We start from the raw sequence: 15,495 nt of genomic DNA on the forward strand, positions 1-15,495 counted from the left end.
TGCACTGTGACCCAGACAGCAGTGTAGTTTGTGGGAAGCTTGTCGGCGTTAGATCCACAGTGCAATGCTTTCATTTGGTGCAAAAGGAGAAACCTGGGTACAATATTTAACTTGGGTCTGTGTTTTTATCAAATTGTATTGTAATTCTAGACCTCTAACTTTATTCTGCAGTGGTAAACAATCTATAGCGATTGATGACTGCACGTTCCATCAGTGTGTGCGGCTTAGCAAGTTTGAATCAGAAAGGAGTATTAGCTTCATCCCACCAGATGGAGAATATGAACTCATGAGGTAAGAACCCAGCAACGTGCAGAACAAATGGGGCGGTGAAACCATGCACAGGGGCAGGCTTCAGATTTTCAAAGCAATTTTGTAGTCAACTCCTAGAATTGGACTCCCTCTTGTACAGTGAATGATAAATCCTGCATGATATGCAAGATTACAGCACTGCTTAGCAAAGTCACGTTTACAGTCAGTATTCCCTATATCGCTGGTAAGTTCCAGTACTGAAGCTGTCCCTCTGTGATGCAAACATAAGATGTACGACCTCCCTTTATAGCAATGGCAGTAGTGCATTATTAATCTGTGCAGGGGAGCTCAAACCACCCACAGCCAGAATAACATGGCTAAGTACAAATGAGGATGGCTTTTTGGCTCACCACCTATGGAAACCCACGATTCCCCTCCCATCACAGTATCTAGCCTGTTGAATGAGTCGAGTTATTGCCTCCACCAGCAATGATTGAAAGTGGTCGATCCGTTTGATGCGCCGTCAGCGTTATTTACCTTTGCCAGCAAGACTTTGCTCTCACGACAGTAAAACGACGAGGGCATTAAGTGGGGATTGGCATCACTAATGATTGGGAATGGGGCAAGAGAATTTGTGTGGCTTTGCTTCAAACCTTTGAGATTTGGATAACTAATATCACTAAAGCTTTTGCGGGCAGGGTCAAGAGGAGAAAGCCCTGTGTGTGTGTTTGTTATCCGTTTGTAAAAGATTGAATTGTTTTCTTAAGGTACCGAACCACTAAAGATATCATCCTGCCATTCCGTGTGATCCCATTGGTCAGAGAAGTAGGGCGCACTAAACTCGAAGTGAAAGTTGTGATTAAATCAAACTTCAAACCATCCCTGCTGGCTCAGAAGATCGAGGTAAAGGATTTCCAAACCATTCTTTGTTTTCTCACTGTTTTGTTAGCTGCTTTGTGCACTTCCTTGCAAGTCCTGGGCAACTAAACAGCGTATGAGCTGATCTTTTCACAAAAGCACAATATATAAATCTAGCTCAGGTCATGGTTTGACCATTTTTCTTTTGTATGCTACAGTGTTAGTATACTTGCCTCTTCGTCAGAAGATTGTGCATTCAAGCCCCACTTCAGGACCTGAGACTAACTGGTCATTCACCTTGTTGCTGTTTGTGGACATTTCTGCTCTGGAATGGCTGCTGTGTTTGCATTTCAAAGTGACCAGGCACTGTATAAATGGAAGTAATTATAACCCTCAGCTGGAGGAGATACTTGATTTGGTCAAGGGTTCACAGTAAAGATTAATTGTGGGGTGCAATCTGCTGGATTTGTTGCAGAATGAAGCGTTTCAGGAAAGCTACTTTAATTGTGTCTAAATCAAACAGCTGATATCCTATAGGTTATTTTTCTTAACATTTCTTAGCAGCAAGTCGGGACCTCACCGTGGTAATCCTAGCCACACTCTTTAATCCTAAACGTCTAGCACTAGGCCAAGTGCGCTTGGCAGCTCAACGTTTTGACTTCTCTCAGTCTCCATAAAAGTTATTAGTTCCACATGCGGACAGATCAGTTGGGAATCGGCATCTGCTGGGAAAGAGCTGCAGTTTCTGGTTTTTGGCAGCTGCCCGGGTTTACAGATTGAATCCGTGCTCCTGTTACGTTGAGTCAGCAAACGTCTGTACAGCTGTCCAGAATGCTGCTTTGTTTTGCTGCTGTGAGATCAGCTTCACCCACAAAGATCAGGGATGAGAAAATGCCATTTAGCACATTGAAGCTCATCCTTCTAGTGCACTAACAGTCCCATCTATTTGTGCTTTTGAATAACTCCAGTGTTTTGCCTCTCTTACCTTGCTTCCTGGATTAGAGTTTATACGATGATTGGACCTTAAATATACACTTGGTATATATGTATGATTGTACCTTAGGGAAGTGTGTGTGCATGCATGTGTGAAACAGACAGTTATAGCTGTGATGCTTGCTGTGGTCGAATAACCTGACTGTCCGTAGGGCCACTAAAGTTGGTCTGAGCCTCCCTGAAGGAGAGAGCAAAGAATCAGCCATCGTTTCTCTTGCTGACCCGAAAAGTGCATTAATTAGAAGTCAGTAAGGATCAAAATTGGTATCAACTAGGTTACCTGTCACAGTCAAGTAATCTTAACAACACTTGCTGTCTAGGCTTGCCCATAAAGTAGCAAGGTACCGTAACGTGTCATTGCTTTCAGGACAGGCAAGTGGACAAAGGTTTATAGCTATCTGAATGACATCCCTTCTCCATCTCCAATGAGTATTGAGGGGACTTGCTACTAAAATAGCCCCAATTTTTTTTTGACTATGATGGGAATGTCCAATCTTCTGGCTTCATGGATCACATGGGTGCATTCCATGGAGTTTTAGGAGCCACGTGCAAAGTTTAAATCCACATTCCAATTAATTTTCATATCACATGTTGCTGATCCCATTGTTCTGATTTAGGATGTATCCTCCAGTGAGGCAATAGTGCTAAAAAAAGGCCTTTCTAAACCTTCAGGTGCTTGAAATTCAAATAGGACAAATCAGTGAATAAGAAATACAAGCACAAATAGGACCATTTACTGGAATGGTACCAGGAATGAGGGTCCTCTGTTATGTGGAGAGACTGGAGAAGCTGGGATTGTTCTAAGAGCAACAAAGGTTAAGGGGAGATTTAATCGAGGTGTTCAAAATCATGAAGGGTTTTGATAGAGTAAATAGGAAGAAACTGCTTCCACTGGCAGGAGGGTCAGTAACCAGAGGACACAGATTTAAGGTAATTGGCAAAAGAACCAGAGGGGAGATGAGAATCTTTTTTAATGCAGCGAGTTATGATCTGGAATGCACTGCCTGAAAGGGTGTTGGAAGCAGATTCAGCAATAACTTTCAAAAGGCAATTGGATAAATACTTGAAAAAGAAAAAAAATGCAGGCTTATGGAGAGAGAGCAGGGAAGTGGGACTAATTGGATAGCCCTTTCATAGAGCCGGCACAGACTGAATGGCCTCCTGTGCTGTATGATTCTACGATCTATGAGTGAATTCCTTTGGCTTCACAGTTTAAATTACCAGGGGACTGCAGATCACCTTAAGAAATTCTGATAACTGCTGTAACACGTGTGACAAGTAATGGAGACTGAAATGGCTTTTAAATTCGATGGTGTGATAAACCAAGGTGCACAATAGGTGGAATTTAAACATTATAGCAGCATACACAAGTTGTGGGAGCAATTTTATATTGGGCGATTAGTGCTTTAAGCTGAGGGGAGTGCTGTTAAGTAATCACAAATTGTCCCCAGCTCGTTACCTATTTTGTTTATGCTAAAGTAATGATAAAGCTAAATGTAAAATGTTAGCTTTTAAAGGAGAATCAAATGACGCAGATTGCAGGTGACTTCACTGAAACTTTTTTCATAGCAACATCTGCTTGTTTTTAAGTCACACTTTTATAAAAAAAAAAAAAAAAAAAAATTCCTGGTGATCGAGAGTAATACAGTAATTACTGGTGCACCGTGTGCCTTAATTTTGCAACGTGTATGTCACACGCACTGCAGCATATAATATTTATTTCCTCAAGTGCAACTTGCAGAGGCCATCTTTTCCCTCCCATTCTCCTTGCTACCAATTTCATTTCATCCCTTCCTCACCTGAAGGCATGGATTTCTACCTGGGGCACAGTCCCTGTAGCTCATCCCAGTGGCCATTTATCGGCTGTGCAGTAAGCGTTTGCAGGCTGTTCGACTGTTAGAGGCATAACACAGCTCAGTTTAATCCTGTTCATATCCAACATCCGCAGATATTCACTGAGTTATTAACCAGGGGCAGGAATCGTGGCACTTGTGTCGAGGGAACCTGTACCACCCAGCTGAGATCATCTAACGTGCTGGGGATTGAACTGGGACAATCCTGTAACATAGGAGCCTGTTTAATGGAGCTAAGGTTACTCACTGACTTAACCAGCTGAGCTACTGAGGGCGTGCTAAAGGAAAGGAAAAACCCTTGAGGGCGGTGGGGGGGGGATAAATACATTTAAGTAAGTGTTGGGGTTAAATAGAGGCGATTGAAGTTCAGTTTTATAGATCATTTGATGGCCAGTGTTTGGATGAAACAGCAGGAGATCTGAACTTTTGTGAAAGATCTTAGTTCTTTTGCTTTAAATCCAGATCCTGCAGCGAGCTGCTTATTGCTTTTCATTTTCCTCGAGCTCCCGTTACACAGAAAGTTTATACTTCTGTTTCATGGAGCCAGATGGTTTGACCATTTCCAGCGTTTACAATGCTGAGCTCTGTTTGGATTCTTCCACTCAGACATGCTGCTTTTAAACCATGAAAGTTAAACGTGTCCGGAAGTTCAGAGCTGTGTTTTTATGATTAAATATACAATTGGCAGCAAACTCTGTTCTTGAGTCGAATCTCTCTGGCTTAAAAAGAGATAATGCTGGAAATACAGTGCAGATCTGCCGGTTGATAGATTAGTGTCTTGAGTGTAAATCCTTCGGCAGCACAGTCCCGACCGATGACCTCCATCTGAAACTTTAGGCAGTCTTTTCTCTCTCCAGGTGCTGACTGACCTGTTTATTTATATTTTAATTTCAGATTTCCAACATTTGTCTTTTTTTAATTGCTTCTACTTTCTGTTCTCTTCTCCCCTGGTTTGCCTGATACATTGTTAGGCTATCTAAAGTCTAAAGATTGCGATTTGTCAAGTTCTCTATTTTCTGCTTGGTGGAGGTGTCTGGGATTTTTAAGACGTTGCAATATCCCTGATCAGCATTTGATGCAGGAAGTGAAAAGTTACTGTTTCAATCTCCACCCTTCTCCCCTCAATGTCTTCTCTCACCCCCACCCGCACTCTAGGAGCATGAAAACATTCTCTCTTGGGGGGGGGGGGGGGGCGCCTTGTGAAACCTAGAGGTGATATCAGGAGCTCCATCACTCTCACATCTCAAGTCCAGTGGACTTCCTGGTAGGGTAAAGGAGACTATTTATGGAACCATTGGGCACCGATGAGGGCAACTGCAGGTTCTTTCTGGATGGATGAATAGATTTCCTCGCCCATTTCCGCCTTGTGATCTTGTCTAAGTACATTTCGGTATCTTGCAGTCAGGCGATGACACTCATCAATTAACCAGCGGCTTGTTGCATTTTTTAGCCTGTTGCCAAACAACTAAAAACATACACCATTTCCAAGTAATCTGTAGGACAGGGTTTTAATAACCAGGTTGAATGGGTGCCCTGTGCTGTACTACTATCCTTGGCTAGTTGATGCCCACCTGTCCATTAGTTTGCTGTTCTTATCCCATGGTACATGTTGTAAGCACTGTAGGTATCACTGCTGCACAGAACCCTTCCTGATCTTAATTACAATTGACAAGCTGGCCAAAGATTTGTGAACAGCTCTGAAAAAAAATCCTTTTTAGGTTCAGTCTTTTTATTTTAAGAACATTTTGCTTCTACAATCGAGCTGCTTGAATAGAATTTCTGTTCACGATCCAGAATGACTGATTTCTGTATTGAGCTCTCTGGGGCCGGTGAGAACAGTACAGAAACCACAATCCATTTGTCCTGACTTCAGACACAAATCCTGGCTAAGCGTTGCAAGTATTTAAAAAGTCCCAGTGAGAGGGAGGATAGAGCGAAGTGTTATTCAACATGTTTGAATTTATGCGGAAGCTCTGAAGCTTTCGTGGAAAGGCTTGGGGCCCTTTTCTCCAGAAAAGAGACTGGAAGGTGCACTGAGATCTTTAAAATTATGAAATTGTTCAATAGGGTGGACCTAGAGAAGATGTTTCCACTTGGTGTTGTCCAAAACTAGGGGCCATAAATATAAGAGTCATTAATAAATCCAATAAGGAATTCAGGAGAAACTTCTTTTACGAAGAGAATTGAGAATGTGGAACTCCCTACCACAGAGCGGTTGGGACGAATACGATAGATGCATTTAAGGGGAAGCTAGATAAGTATGAGGGAGAAAGGAATAGAAGGATGTGTCGATGGGGTGAGATGAAGTAAATAGAGTGGGAGGAGGCTCGTGTGGAGCCTCCTCCCACTCTGTGCTGTAAATTCTATGTAATTCTATTACTATCACCATTCTGAGGGTCACAATCCCAAGGTCAGCAGTACAGTGATGGAACGTGGGTTTGGGCCTGCCGTTCCCCACAGCGAGCGGCTAACTTCAGTCCTGCTGCTGTGGGCAGTTGCCAGCTGGAGGCACTGTTTCCAGTGGCAGAAAGGTCGGTAACCAGAGGATACTGATTTAAGGCAATTGGCAAAAGAGCCAAGGCGACGTGAGGAAACAATTTTTACGCAACGAGTTATGATCTGGAATGCGCTGCCTGAAAGGGCGGTGGAAGCAGATTCATTAGTAACTTTCAAAAGGGAATTGGATAAGTACTTGAAGGGGAAAGATTTGCAGGGGAGTGGGGCTAATTGGATAGCTCGTCTAATGAGCAGACTTGATGGGGCCGAGTGGCCACCTCCTGTACTGTTCATTCTATGAAATCCGCACAGCAAGAGGAAATATCAGGCCAATAATTTGTTTTAATAGGGCCCTTTCACCTGGTGTGGAAGCGATGACATTTTCCTTGTCGTCGTTTGCTGGAGGGAAGGAACTACAGTGGGAACCACACTGGATCCCAGCTTGGTCATTGTCCTGCAGACAGTGCATGGGGGTTGTCCAGAGGTCCTTGGAGCAGAGCAGCAAGTCTGCCGAGGGCAGCAGGTGAAGAGACAGGCAGATACCTGGACTAAGGTGTATATTCATCCGTCTTGCTACCAGGTGTAATATCTGAAACTCGTGGAGTGCTGTTTCTGAACAATGGCTGCAATTTGTTGCTTACACTAATGTCCAATCAACACTTCTGTATCAAGAGATTGGGTAGCTGTGGATTTAGTGTTGGATGCAGCTGTACTGGAACGCTTTTAGTAAGTACAATTATTACTGGTACTAATATATAAGGGGGAGAAACACTTATAGAGCGAAGAGCTTCCACCACCACTGGAACATCAGAACATAACATAAGAAATAGGAGCAGGAGTAGGCCAATCGGCCCCTCGAGCCTGCTCCGCCATTCAATAAGATCATGGCTGATCTGAACCTAACCTCAAATCTAAATTCATGTCCAATTTCCTGCCCGCTCCCTGTAACCCCTAATTCCCTTTACTTCTAGGAAACTGTCTATTTCTGTTTTAAATTTATTTAATGATGTAGCTTTCTGGGGCAGCAAATTCCACAGACCTACTACCCTCTGAGTGAAGAAGTTCCTCCTCATCTCAGTTTTGAAAGAGCAGCCCCTTATTCTAAGATTATGCCCCCTAGTTCTAGTTTCACCCATCCTTGGGAACATCCTTACCGCATCCACCCGATCAAGCCCCTTCACAATCTTATATGTTTCAATAAGATCGCCTCTCATTCTTCTGAACTCCAATGAGTAGAGTCCCAATCTACTCAACCTCTCCTCATATGTCCACCCCCTCATCCCCGGGATTAACCGAGTGAACCACCTTTGTACTGCCTCGAGAGCAAGTATGTCTTTTGTGTCCTGCTCTTTGGGCAATGGCCCTTCGCCTTGGTGTCTGTTTGTTCTTGACTCTCGGCTGCTCGTATTATAGAATCATAGAAGATTACAGCATGGAAAGAGACCATTCGGCCCATTGAGTCCACGCCGGCTCTATGCATGAGCAGTCCAGCTAGTCCCACTGCCCTGCCTATCCCCGTAGCCCTGCACATTTTTTCATTTCATGTACTTATCCAGTTACCTTTTGAAGGCCGTGATTGAATCTGCCTGCACCACTCCCTCAGGCAGTGCATTCCAGATATTAACTACTCGCTGTGTTTTTAAAAAAAAAAGTTTCCCCTTATATGGGGATTCTAGGAGTAGGGGGCACAGTCTAAAAATTAGAGCCAGACATTTCAGGAGCGAGATTAGAAAACATTTCTACACACAAAGGCTGGTAGAAATTTGGAACTCTCTTCCGCAAACGGGAATTGATACTAGCTCAATTGCTAAATTTAAATCTGAGATAGATAGCTTTTTGGCAACCAAAGGTATTAAGGGATATGGGCCAAAGGCGGGTATATGGAGTTAGATCACGGATCAGCCATGATGTTATCAAATGGCGGAGCAGACACGAGGGGCTGAATGGCCTACTCCTGTTCCTATATCACCTTTGTTTCTTTTGCCAATCGCCTTAAGTCTATGCCCTCTGGTTCTTGACCCTTCTGCCAGTGGGAATAGTTTCTCTCTCTCCACTCTTCAGACCCTTCATGATTTTGAATACCTCTATCAAATCTCCTCAAGCTTCTCTATCCCAAGGAGAACAATCCCAGCCTCTCCATGTAATTTAAGTCCCTCATCCCTGGAATAATTCTAGTAAATCTCCTCTGCACCCTCTCTAAGGTCTTCACATCCTTCCTAAAGTGCAGTGCCCAGAACTGGACAAAATACTCTAGTTGTGGCTGAACCAGTGTTTTATAAAGGTGGTTCATGACTTCCTTTATGCACATATACCCCCAGATCCCTCTGTTCCTCCACCCCTTTTAGAATTGTGCCCTCTAGTTTATATTGCTGCGCCTCATTTTTCCTATCGAAATGCATCACCTCAAATTTTTCCCCGTTAAACTTCATCTGCCACGTGTCCGCCCAAGCCACCAGAGTGTCTATAATCCTCTTGAAGTCTATCGCTATTCTCCTCACTGTTCACTACCCTTCCAAGTTTTGAAATTGTGTCCTGTAGACCCAAGTCCAAGTCGTTAATATATATCACCACCCTCCAGTCCGAAAAACAACCGCTCACCACTACTGTTTCCTGTCATTTAGCCAATTCGGTATACATGTTGCTATTTCCTTTATTCCATGGGCCGCAATCTTAATAGCAAGCCTACCATGTGGCGCGTTATCAAACACCACATCAACTGCATTGCCCTCATCCACCCTCTCTTACCTCATCAAAAAAACTCAATCAAGTTGGTTAAACACGATTTGCCTTTAGCAAATCCGTGCTGGCTTTCCCTGATCGATCCACGCTTGTCCAAATGACTGTTTAATTCTGTCCCGGATTATCATTTCCAAAAGTTTCCCCACCACCCAGGTTAAACTGGCCTATAGTTGCTAGGTTTATCTTTACTCCCTTTTTTGAACAAGGGTGTAACATTTTCAATTCTCCAGTTCTCTGGCACCACCCCCATATCTAAGGATGTCTGGAAGATTGTGGCCAGTACCTCTGCAATTTCCCTCCTTACTTCTCTCAGCATCCTAGGGTGCATCCCATCCGGATCGGGTGACTTATTTTAAGTACAGCTAGCCTTTCTAGTACCTCTTAAGATACTGGATGGGCTAAAAATTAACTATATCTTCCTTTACTGAGACTCTGGCAGCACCTTCTTCCTTGGTAAAGACTAATATTCTAGTAAGTTTAACAGGAGATGCATCATGAAATTTCCTGTAACCGTCATGAGCCTGTAGTCGTGACTTGCCACCTGTGTGTTCAGTCTATCTAATCTCTAACGACCCTATCCACAAGAAGTTTTTAAAAACTACAATAAAAGCAAAATGCAGGTCAGTCAGCATCTGTAAAGAGGAAAGACAGGTTGAGGATTCAAGTGTTGCTGTTCAACCAAACTGAAGAAACTCTGCAGCTTCAGTAAGAGTTACACATCTGAAATGTCAGTGACTTTTTCCACTTTTTTTACAGGTACTGTGACCTTGTATTTCTAGAATTTTCTGTGTTTATTTCAGTTTTCTACCATTTGCACCTTTTTCCTTGTTTAAATTCCAGTCTTGCTTTCCTATTTTACCGCTAAGTATCACAATGAATTATTGTTGGTTTCAAAAGGCAGCCTTGATATCACTGACCCAAGTCTGTACCGACTGTGGAACGATCGCATTCCCCAATGTCTCTCCCCTTGAATTGTAACTGATGGTGAATTTGATAGTTTTGAGTATTTGACTGGTGTAACTTGATTCTAACCAAGGTAGTCCATAACTGGAATTGTGTGATCATCTCCTCTCTCCCCACCCATTCATTGGGTTTGTATTCTGACAGGTTCTGCTCTATCCTGCAGGTGCGTATTCCAACCCCACTCAACACCAGTGGAGTGCAGGTCATCTGCATGAAAGGGAAAGCCAAGTACAAGGCTAGTGAGAATGCAATTGTTTGGAAGTAAGTGATCTTAAACTGGATTTAAATCTTCAAACACTGCCCTGTTATACATGTAGTGTGACACAACTTGTCGCTAAAAGTGTACCAGGAGTTTAAAAATTTGGATTCTAGCCAGTGCAAATACCAAATTTGAGCACCCGTGTCTGCATTAAGTACTCAAAGGTCAAATCCAGCATGAGTTAGATGTAGACCAAAGCTCCCTCTACACCTGGTCATCAGAAGAGCCCCTCCGATTGCACCAGTGGGATATTTTTCCATTTTCCACATCTTGTGGCCTTTGAATTGCCTATTTGTACTGAATTTGAGGACAATTTTGAACTGTGCTCAGAGCTATCAAGTGTCAACTTGACTCTACTAGTTCTATAACAAAATAACCACGATGAAATATCTGTGTGCTGTCAATTAAGATTGGCATTAGCATATCCATGGGTGAAGTTGCTTAAATCTTTTCTAAATCGTTTAGGGATGGACTGGGTGATGCAGTGGCCTTTCACCTCAAGAACCTGAGTTCAGATTCAGCCCAGACTGATGGAATGAAGATCTCTTGGTCTGCTGGCTGTTTAGGGTCCCACGTAAAATGAGCTTGAGAACATTCTCCATGCTGTTCCTGGTGGACATGGACCTACAATGCAAAACTGTCCCCAAATTCAGCACAAGTGCGTAATTCACTCAAAGGCCACAAGATGTAGGAAATGGAAAAATAGCTCACATGTTCAATAGGAGGTGGTCATCTGATGGGTCTGTGTGGCGGGAGCTTTGCTCTGCATCTCCCCCATGGCCTTGTATTGCTTAATGTAAAATGCACCAAAATCCTTCACTGAGCACAAAATTCACAGAAAACTTAAATATGTTTTACAATAATGAGTAATAGAAAATAGGTTTGAATCCCTGTGCACATTGTTTAAAGGTGATTAAGGACTGTTTTAATTGGGCAGGTTTAATTTCAAGTAAAATGAAGTAATGTTGAATGCTGCAGATTAGTGGTACTATTTGGAGTACTGTAATACACTTTATTTGTCTATGGATGTTTCTGCAGATGAGGAACAGTGCCTCTCAGTGTTAGGTCACCTGAATCAACATTCAGTTGAAAGTGCTGGTATTTGGCTCACCGTAGAAGTATTCAAAGACTACTAATTTTTGTCCTTTTTAGAACGATGTGATATTGCCAAGCCTAGTATATAAAGCTGTGACTATATTACCAGTTCTGTAATAAGATAACGTGGAGTCATGGGTAACAGAATATTATGTAGTCAGGTAGCTGTAGCTGTATGTGGTGGAATGCTTTGTAAATTGCCATTTTGTAACTTAGGATAGCTCACCTAAATGTGTAATTTGGAAAGCAGAAGGTTGCCATTCATGAATTTCCTACCCTAACATCCCGTAGGATTAAACGTATGGCAGGAATGAAGGAATCGCAGATCAGTGCAGAGATTGAGCTTCTACCCACTAACGACAAAAAGAAATGGGCTCGTCCACCCATCTCCATGAATTTTGAGGCAAGTATGATTGTGGCCTGCAGAACATTAAAGTAAATGTGCATTTTATTGACCGCTTGAGAATTCTGTAGAACAAATGAATGTTGCATTTATGCTATAATCCCTGTAAAGATGCATCTCTGCACATTACCCATGTATTTTGTTAAATTTGAAATGTTTACTCTTTCCCTCCTATCTTGATGTCAATTCTCCATGTGTGAGCCTAGACAGTGAACATCAACAAACTATTTCTTGGAAGGCAACACAGATGAGCCTGATCCAGTCCTCAGCCAGCTGGTTTCTTCCTCTCTTAAATATTGGTGTGGCTTTTCCAATCCAAGGGCACAGTTTCTGAATCTGAAGAGCTTTGGAAAATTACGACTAATGCATCCGTAATTTTCTCACCCATTTCTTTTACTACCCTGAGCTGGAAACCATCAGGTTCTGGAGATTTGCATATCTTAAGTCCTATTATTTTCTCCATTCAAATTCTTAAAAATTTGTGTCAAGTCCACTGTTCCTCTTTTTTTCCCCCCCAAAAAATTATTTTTTAGGTTCCCTTATCCTGCTGGTATTTTGTCCTGTACCTCCACTGTGGAAAATATACAAGTACTCACTTAACAGGCTGTCATTTCCTTAATCTCACCTGCATCTGTTTTTAATGGGCCCACATTCCCCTTTAACATTCTTTCTCAATATATTTATAAAACCGTTTGCTATTAGCTTTAATATCCCTTATAGGAACATAGGACCCAGGAATAGGCCATTCAGCCCCTCGAGCCTGTTCTGCCATTCAGTTAGATCATGGCTGATCTATATCTTAACTCCATCCACCCACCTTGATTCCATAAGCCCTTAATACCCTTGCCTAACAAAAAATCTATCAATCTCAGTTTTGACATTTTCAATTGACCCCCAGCATCCGCAGATTTTTGTGGGGGGGGGAGTTCCAGATTTCCACTATCCTTTGTGTGAAGAAGTGCTTTGTGACATCACCTCTGACCGGTTTAGCTCTAATTTTAAGGTTATGCCCCTTTTTGATCTGGACTCTCCCCATCAGAGGAAATAGTTTCTCTCACCGTACCCTATCAACTCCACTTTAATCATCTTAAATACTTCAATGAGATCACCCTCTTAATTGTCTAGATGTTTTTTCAAATTCTCTTTTTCCTGCAGGATATTATGAGTTTCCCTCTACTGTCACAGCAGCCTGATGTAAATGTCTTGCTCTGCAGGCCAAAGTGAGCTTTGCTGTTTTTTAAACCTCCACCCTCTTTACCTGCTAATCAACCTTGCCGTTACTGTGCGCAGGTTCCGTTCGCTCCGTCTGGGCTGAAGGTGCGGTATCTGAAAGTGTTCGAGCCAAAGCTGAACTACAGCGACCATGACGTGATAAAATGGGTCCGGTACATCGGGCGAAGCGGGATCTACGAGACCAGGTGCTGAGAGCAGGGCTTAACCTGTCAGCTCCACCGCGGCACCCACCGAAACACATCGGAACACTCTCCTTGTTGGCCACTACACAGTGCACTTGACGTTGCCTTGGAGACGGCAGTAGCCACATTATACGGTTGTGGCTGCACCACCAACAATGGAGACCCAGTCGAGACACAATCCTGCTTTCGCCTCATTTCGGTTGATTTTTTTATTGTACTCCCCATTGACGATGCCCAACGTTCAAAGCAGCTCCCGTTTTATGTCCTTCACATTCAGCTCATAAAATGTGTTTTCCAACTATGTATACATATTGTAGTTCCATAGAATATAGAATGTAACTGGACGTAACTGGTAGAGATTGAACTGTGTACTGATAGCAATGTTGTAATGAATGTTCTGTGCAATCAGAGGCACTGCTTGCCCTTCCTTCGAGCTGTGGTGGAGTTGCTGCAGTGTCTTTTTTTATTATCTCATGACCAAAAAGTTCTCGTCAAACTGTTACTGTCTTTCTTTGGTTAATGCGATGGTGAGAGAGAGCACGCAAGTGGCAGTTCACTGGCTGACTTTTTTTTGTGAAATCACTAGCGACCTTTTGCAGTGACGGCCACTGAACAAGGTGTATTCGGCAGATGGCACCGTACACGCGGACATCATGAACGATTAAAATCCGAAGTATTTGAGGAAGGGGCCCGAGGGGTGTATCTGTATGAAGTTAACTGATTCGAGAGGAGAAATATGTACTTTATCCATTCGTGAAATAATAAGCTGTACACATCTTAACTAATCCCGAGCATAATGACCAGAACCTTTATTCAGGAAGGACAAAGTGAGCCTGGAACCAGAGTGACTCGATTGTTTTTTTTAAAAAAGAGTTGGTTAATTGGTGGTCCCTTCCAGTCCATGTGGCATTTTCTCTGTCACTCTGGTTTCCACTTGTTCACCCTCCCTCCATGAAAGTAGTTTGGTGCACATAACTTTACATTGCAGCACGACGGTTGTGTATTCCTACATGGGTCATGGCCCATGACCATGGGCCTGAGCTGTGAGTGTGTGTGATCATGGCGATTTCTGTCAGTCGCTGACCCAAACCTGCACCATTTTTAAGAGAAGGAAAGTCTTAAAAGGATGAATGTGGAAGACTCTGGCCTGTAAATCCTTTTGCTTGATGGTGTGATCTCTTTGGCAACTTCTGTGATCGTCCAGTTAATCTTAATAAACCATACAGAATCGGTACAGATTGTTGGACCTTTTTTTTAAAAATGTGGATTGGGGAATTTATTCTGTTTTGTCAATTCCTATGCTCCCCAGCTCATACGCCCTCAGTAAACCTTGTCACTGCACTTTACCTTTCTTCCCATCTTCAGAAACCTCTACTTTCCTCCTTGTTGCCCTCAGTCATCTGAAGACTTCTGGATTGAGAGAGATTTTTGTTGGGTAAGAATATCAAGGGATATGGAGTTGAGATGCAGATCAGCTATTTAATTGAATGGCAGAGCAGCCCGAGGGGCTGAATGGTCTCCTCTTGTTCCTTATGTTTCTATCTCTCGTGACTGCTCTCCTGCTTCCCGCACCCCCTGTAAGGTGCTTGGGGAGATTTGGCGGAGTGAAAGAAGCCATATAAATGTGAATGTGTTACCTTGCCCTCTTAAGTCTGTCTCCACTGGTGACCCTTTCCTCTCACCCGAGTGGGTCATTGTTCATGGGTCAGCTCAGGACAGTTGGTGTCTGGCTGTTTATGGGAGGCATCACAGCCAAACCTTAATCCTGTCTTCACCTGCAATCCAGCTGGTTAGCCCACAGGATTGTAGAGCAACAGTGAACCATAGAAAAGATATAGCACAGCAGGGGGCCATTCAGCCCATTGTGTCCGTGCCAGCTCAAAGAACAACCAGGTGCCCATTTTAATCCCACCTTCCAGCACCCGGTCCGTAGCCCTGCAGCTTACAGCACTTTAGGTGCAGGTCCAGGTACTTTTTAAAAGAGTTGAGGGTCCCTGCCTCTACCACCAATTCGGGCAGCGAATTCCATACACCCACCACCCTCTGGGTAAAAAAAAAAAAATCCTCATGTCCCCTCTAATCCTTCTGCCAATCAGCTTAAATCTATGTCCTCTAGTTCTTGAACTCTCCGCTAGGGGAAACAGGTATTTCCTGTGATTACAAAGTTAAGTG

The 15,495-nt window shown here is 43.1% G+C and overlaps 1 protein-coding gene across 4 annotated transcripts in view; it reads left to right on the forward strand.

The window, feature by feature from the left end:
* The window catches only part of LOC137331244 (AP-2 complex subunit mu), a 46,818-nt gene extending 32,261 nt beyond the window's left edge, over window positions 1–14,557 (forward strand). For all 4 annotated transcript variants that reach the window (XM_067994892.1, XM_067994893.1, XM_067994891.1 and 1 more), the window contains exons 7-11: window positions 172–291; window positions 1,017–1,152; window positions 10,315–10,412; window positions 11,797–11,908; window positions 13,199–14,557. In XM_067994892.1, coding sequence (XP_067850993.1) covers window positions 172–291; window positions 1,017–1,152; window positions 10,315–10,412; window positions 11,797–11,908; window positions 13,199–13,333 — 601 coding nt within the window. In that variant the 3' untranslated portion in view covers window positions 13,334–14,557. The remainder of the gene's footprint in view (window positions 1–171; window positions 292–1,016; window positions 1,153–10,314; window positions 10,413–11,796; window positions 11,909–13,198) is intronic.
* The last annotated feature ends 938 nt before the right edge of the window (window positions 14,558–15,495 follow it).

Source organism: Heptranchias perlo, chromosome 13 (genome assembly GCF_035084215.1).
Source record: "Heptranchias perlo isolate sHepPer1 chromosome 13, sHepPer1.hap1, whole genome shotgun sequence".
NCBI classification, from domain to species: Eukaryota; Metazoa; Chordata; class Chondrichthyes; order Hexanchiformes; family Hexanchidae; genus Heptranchias; species Heptranchias perlo.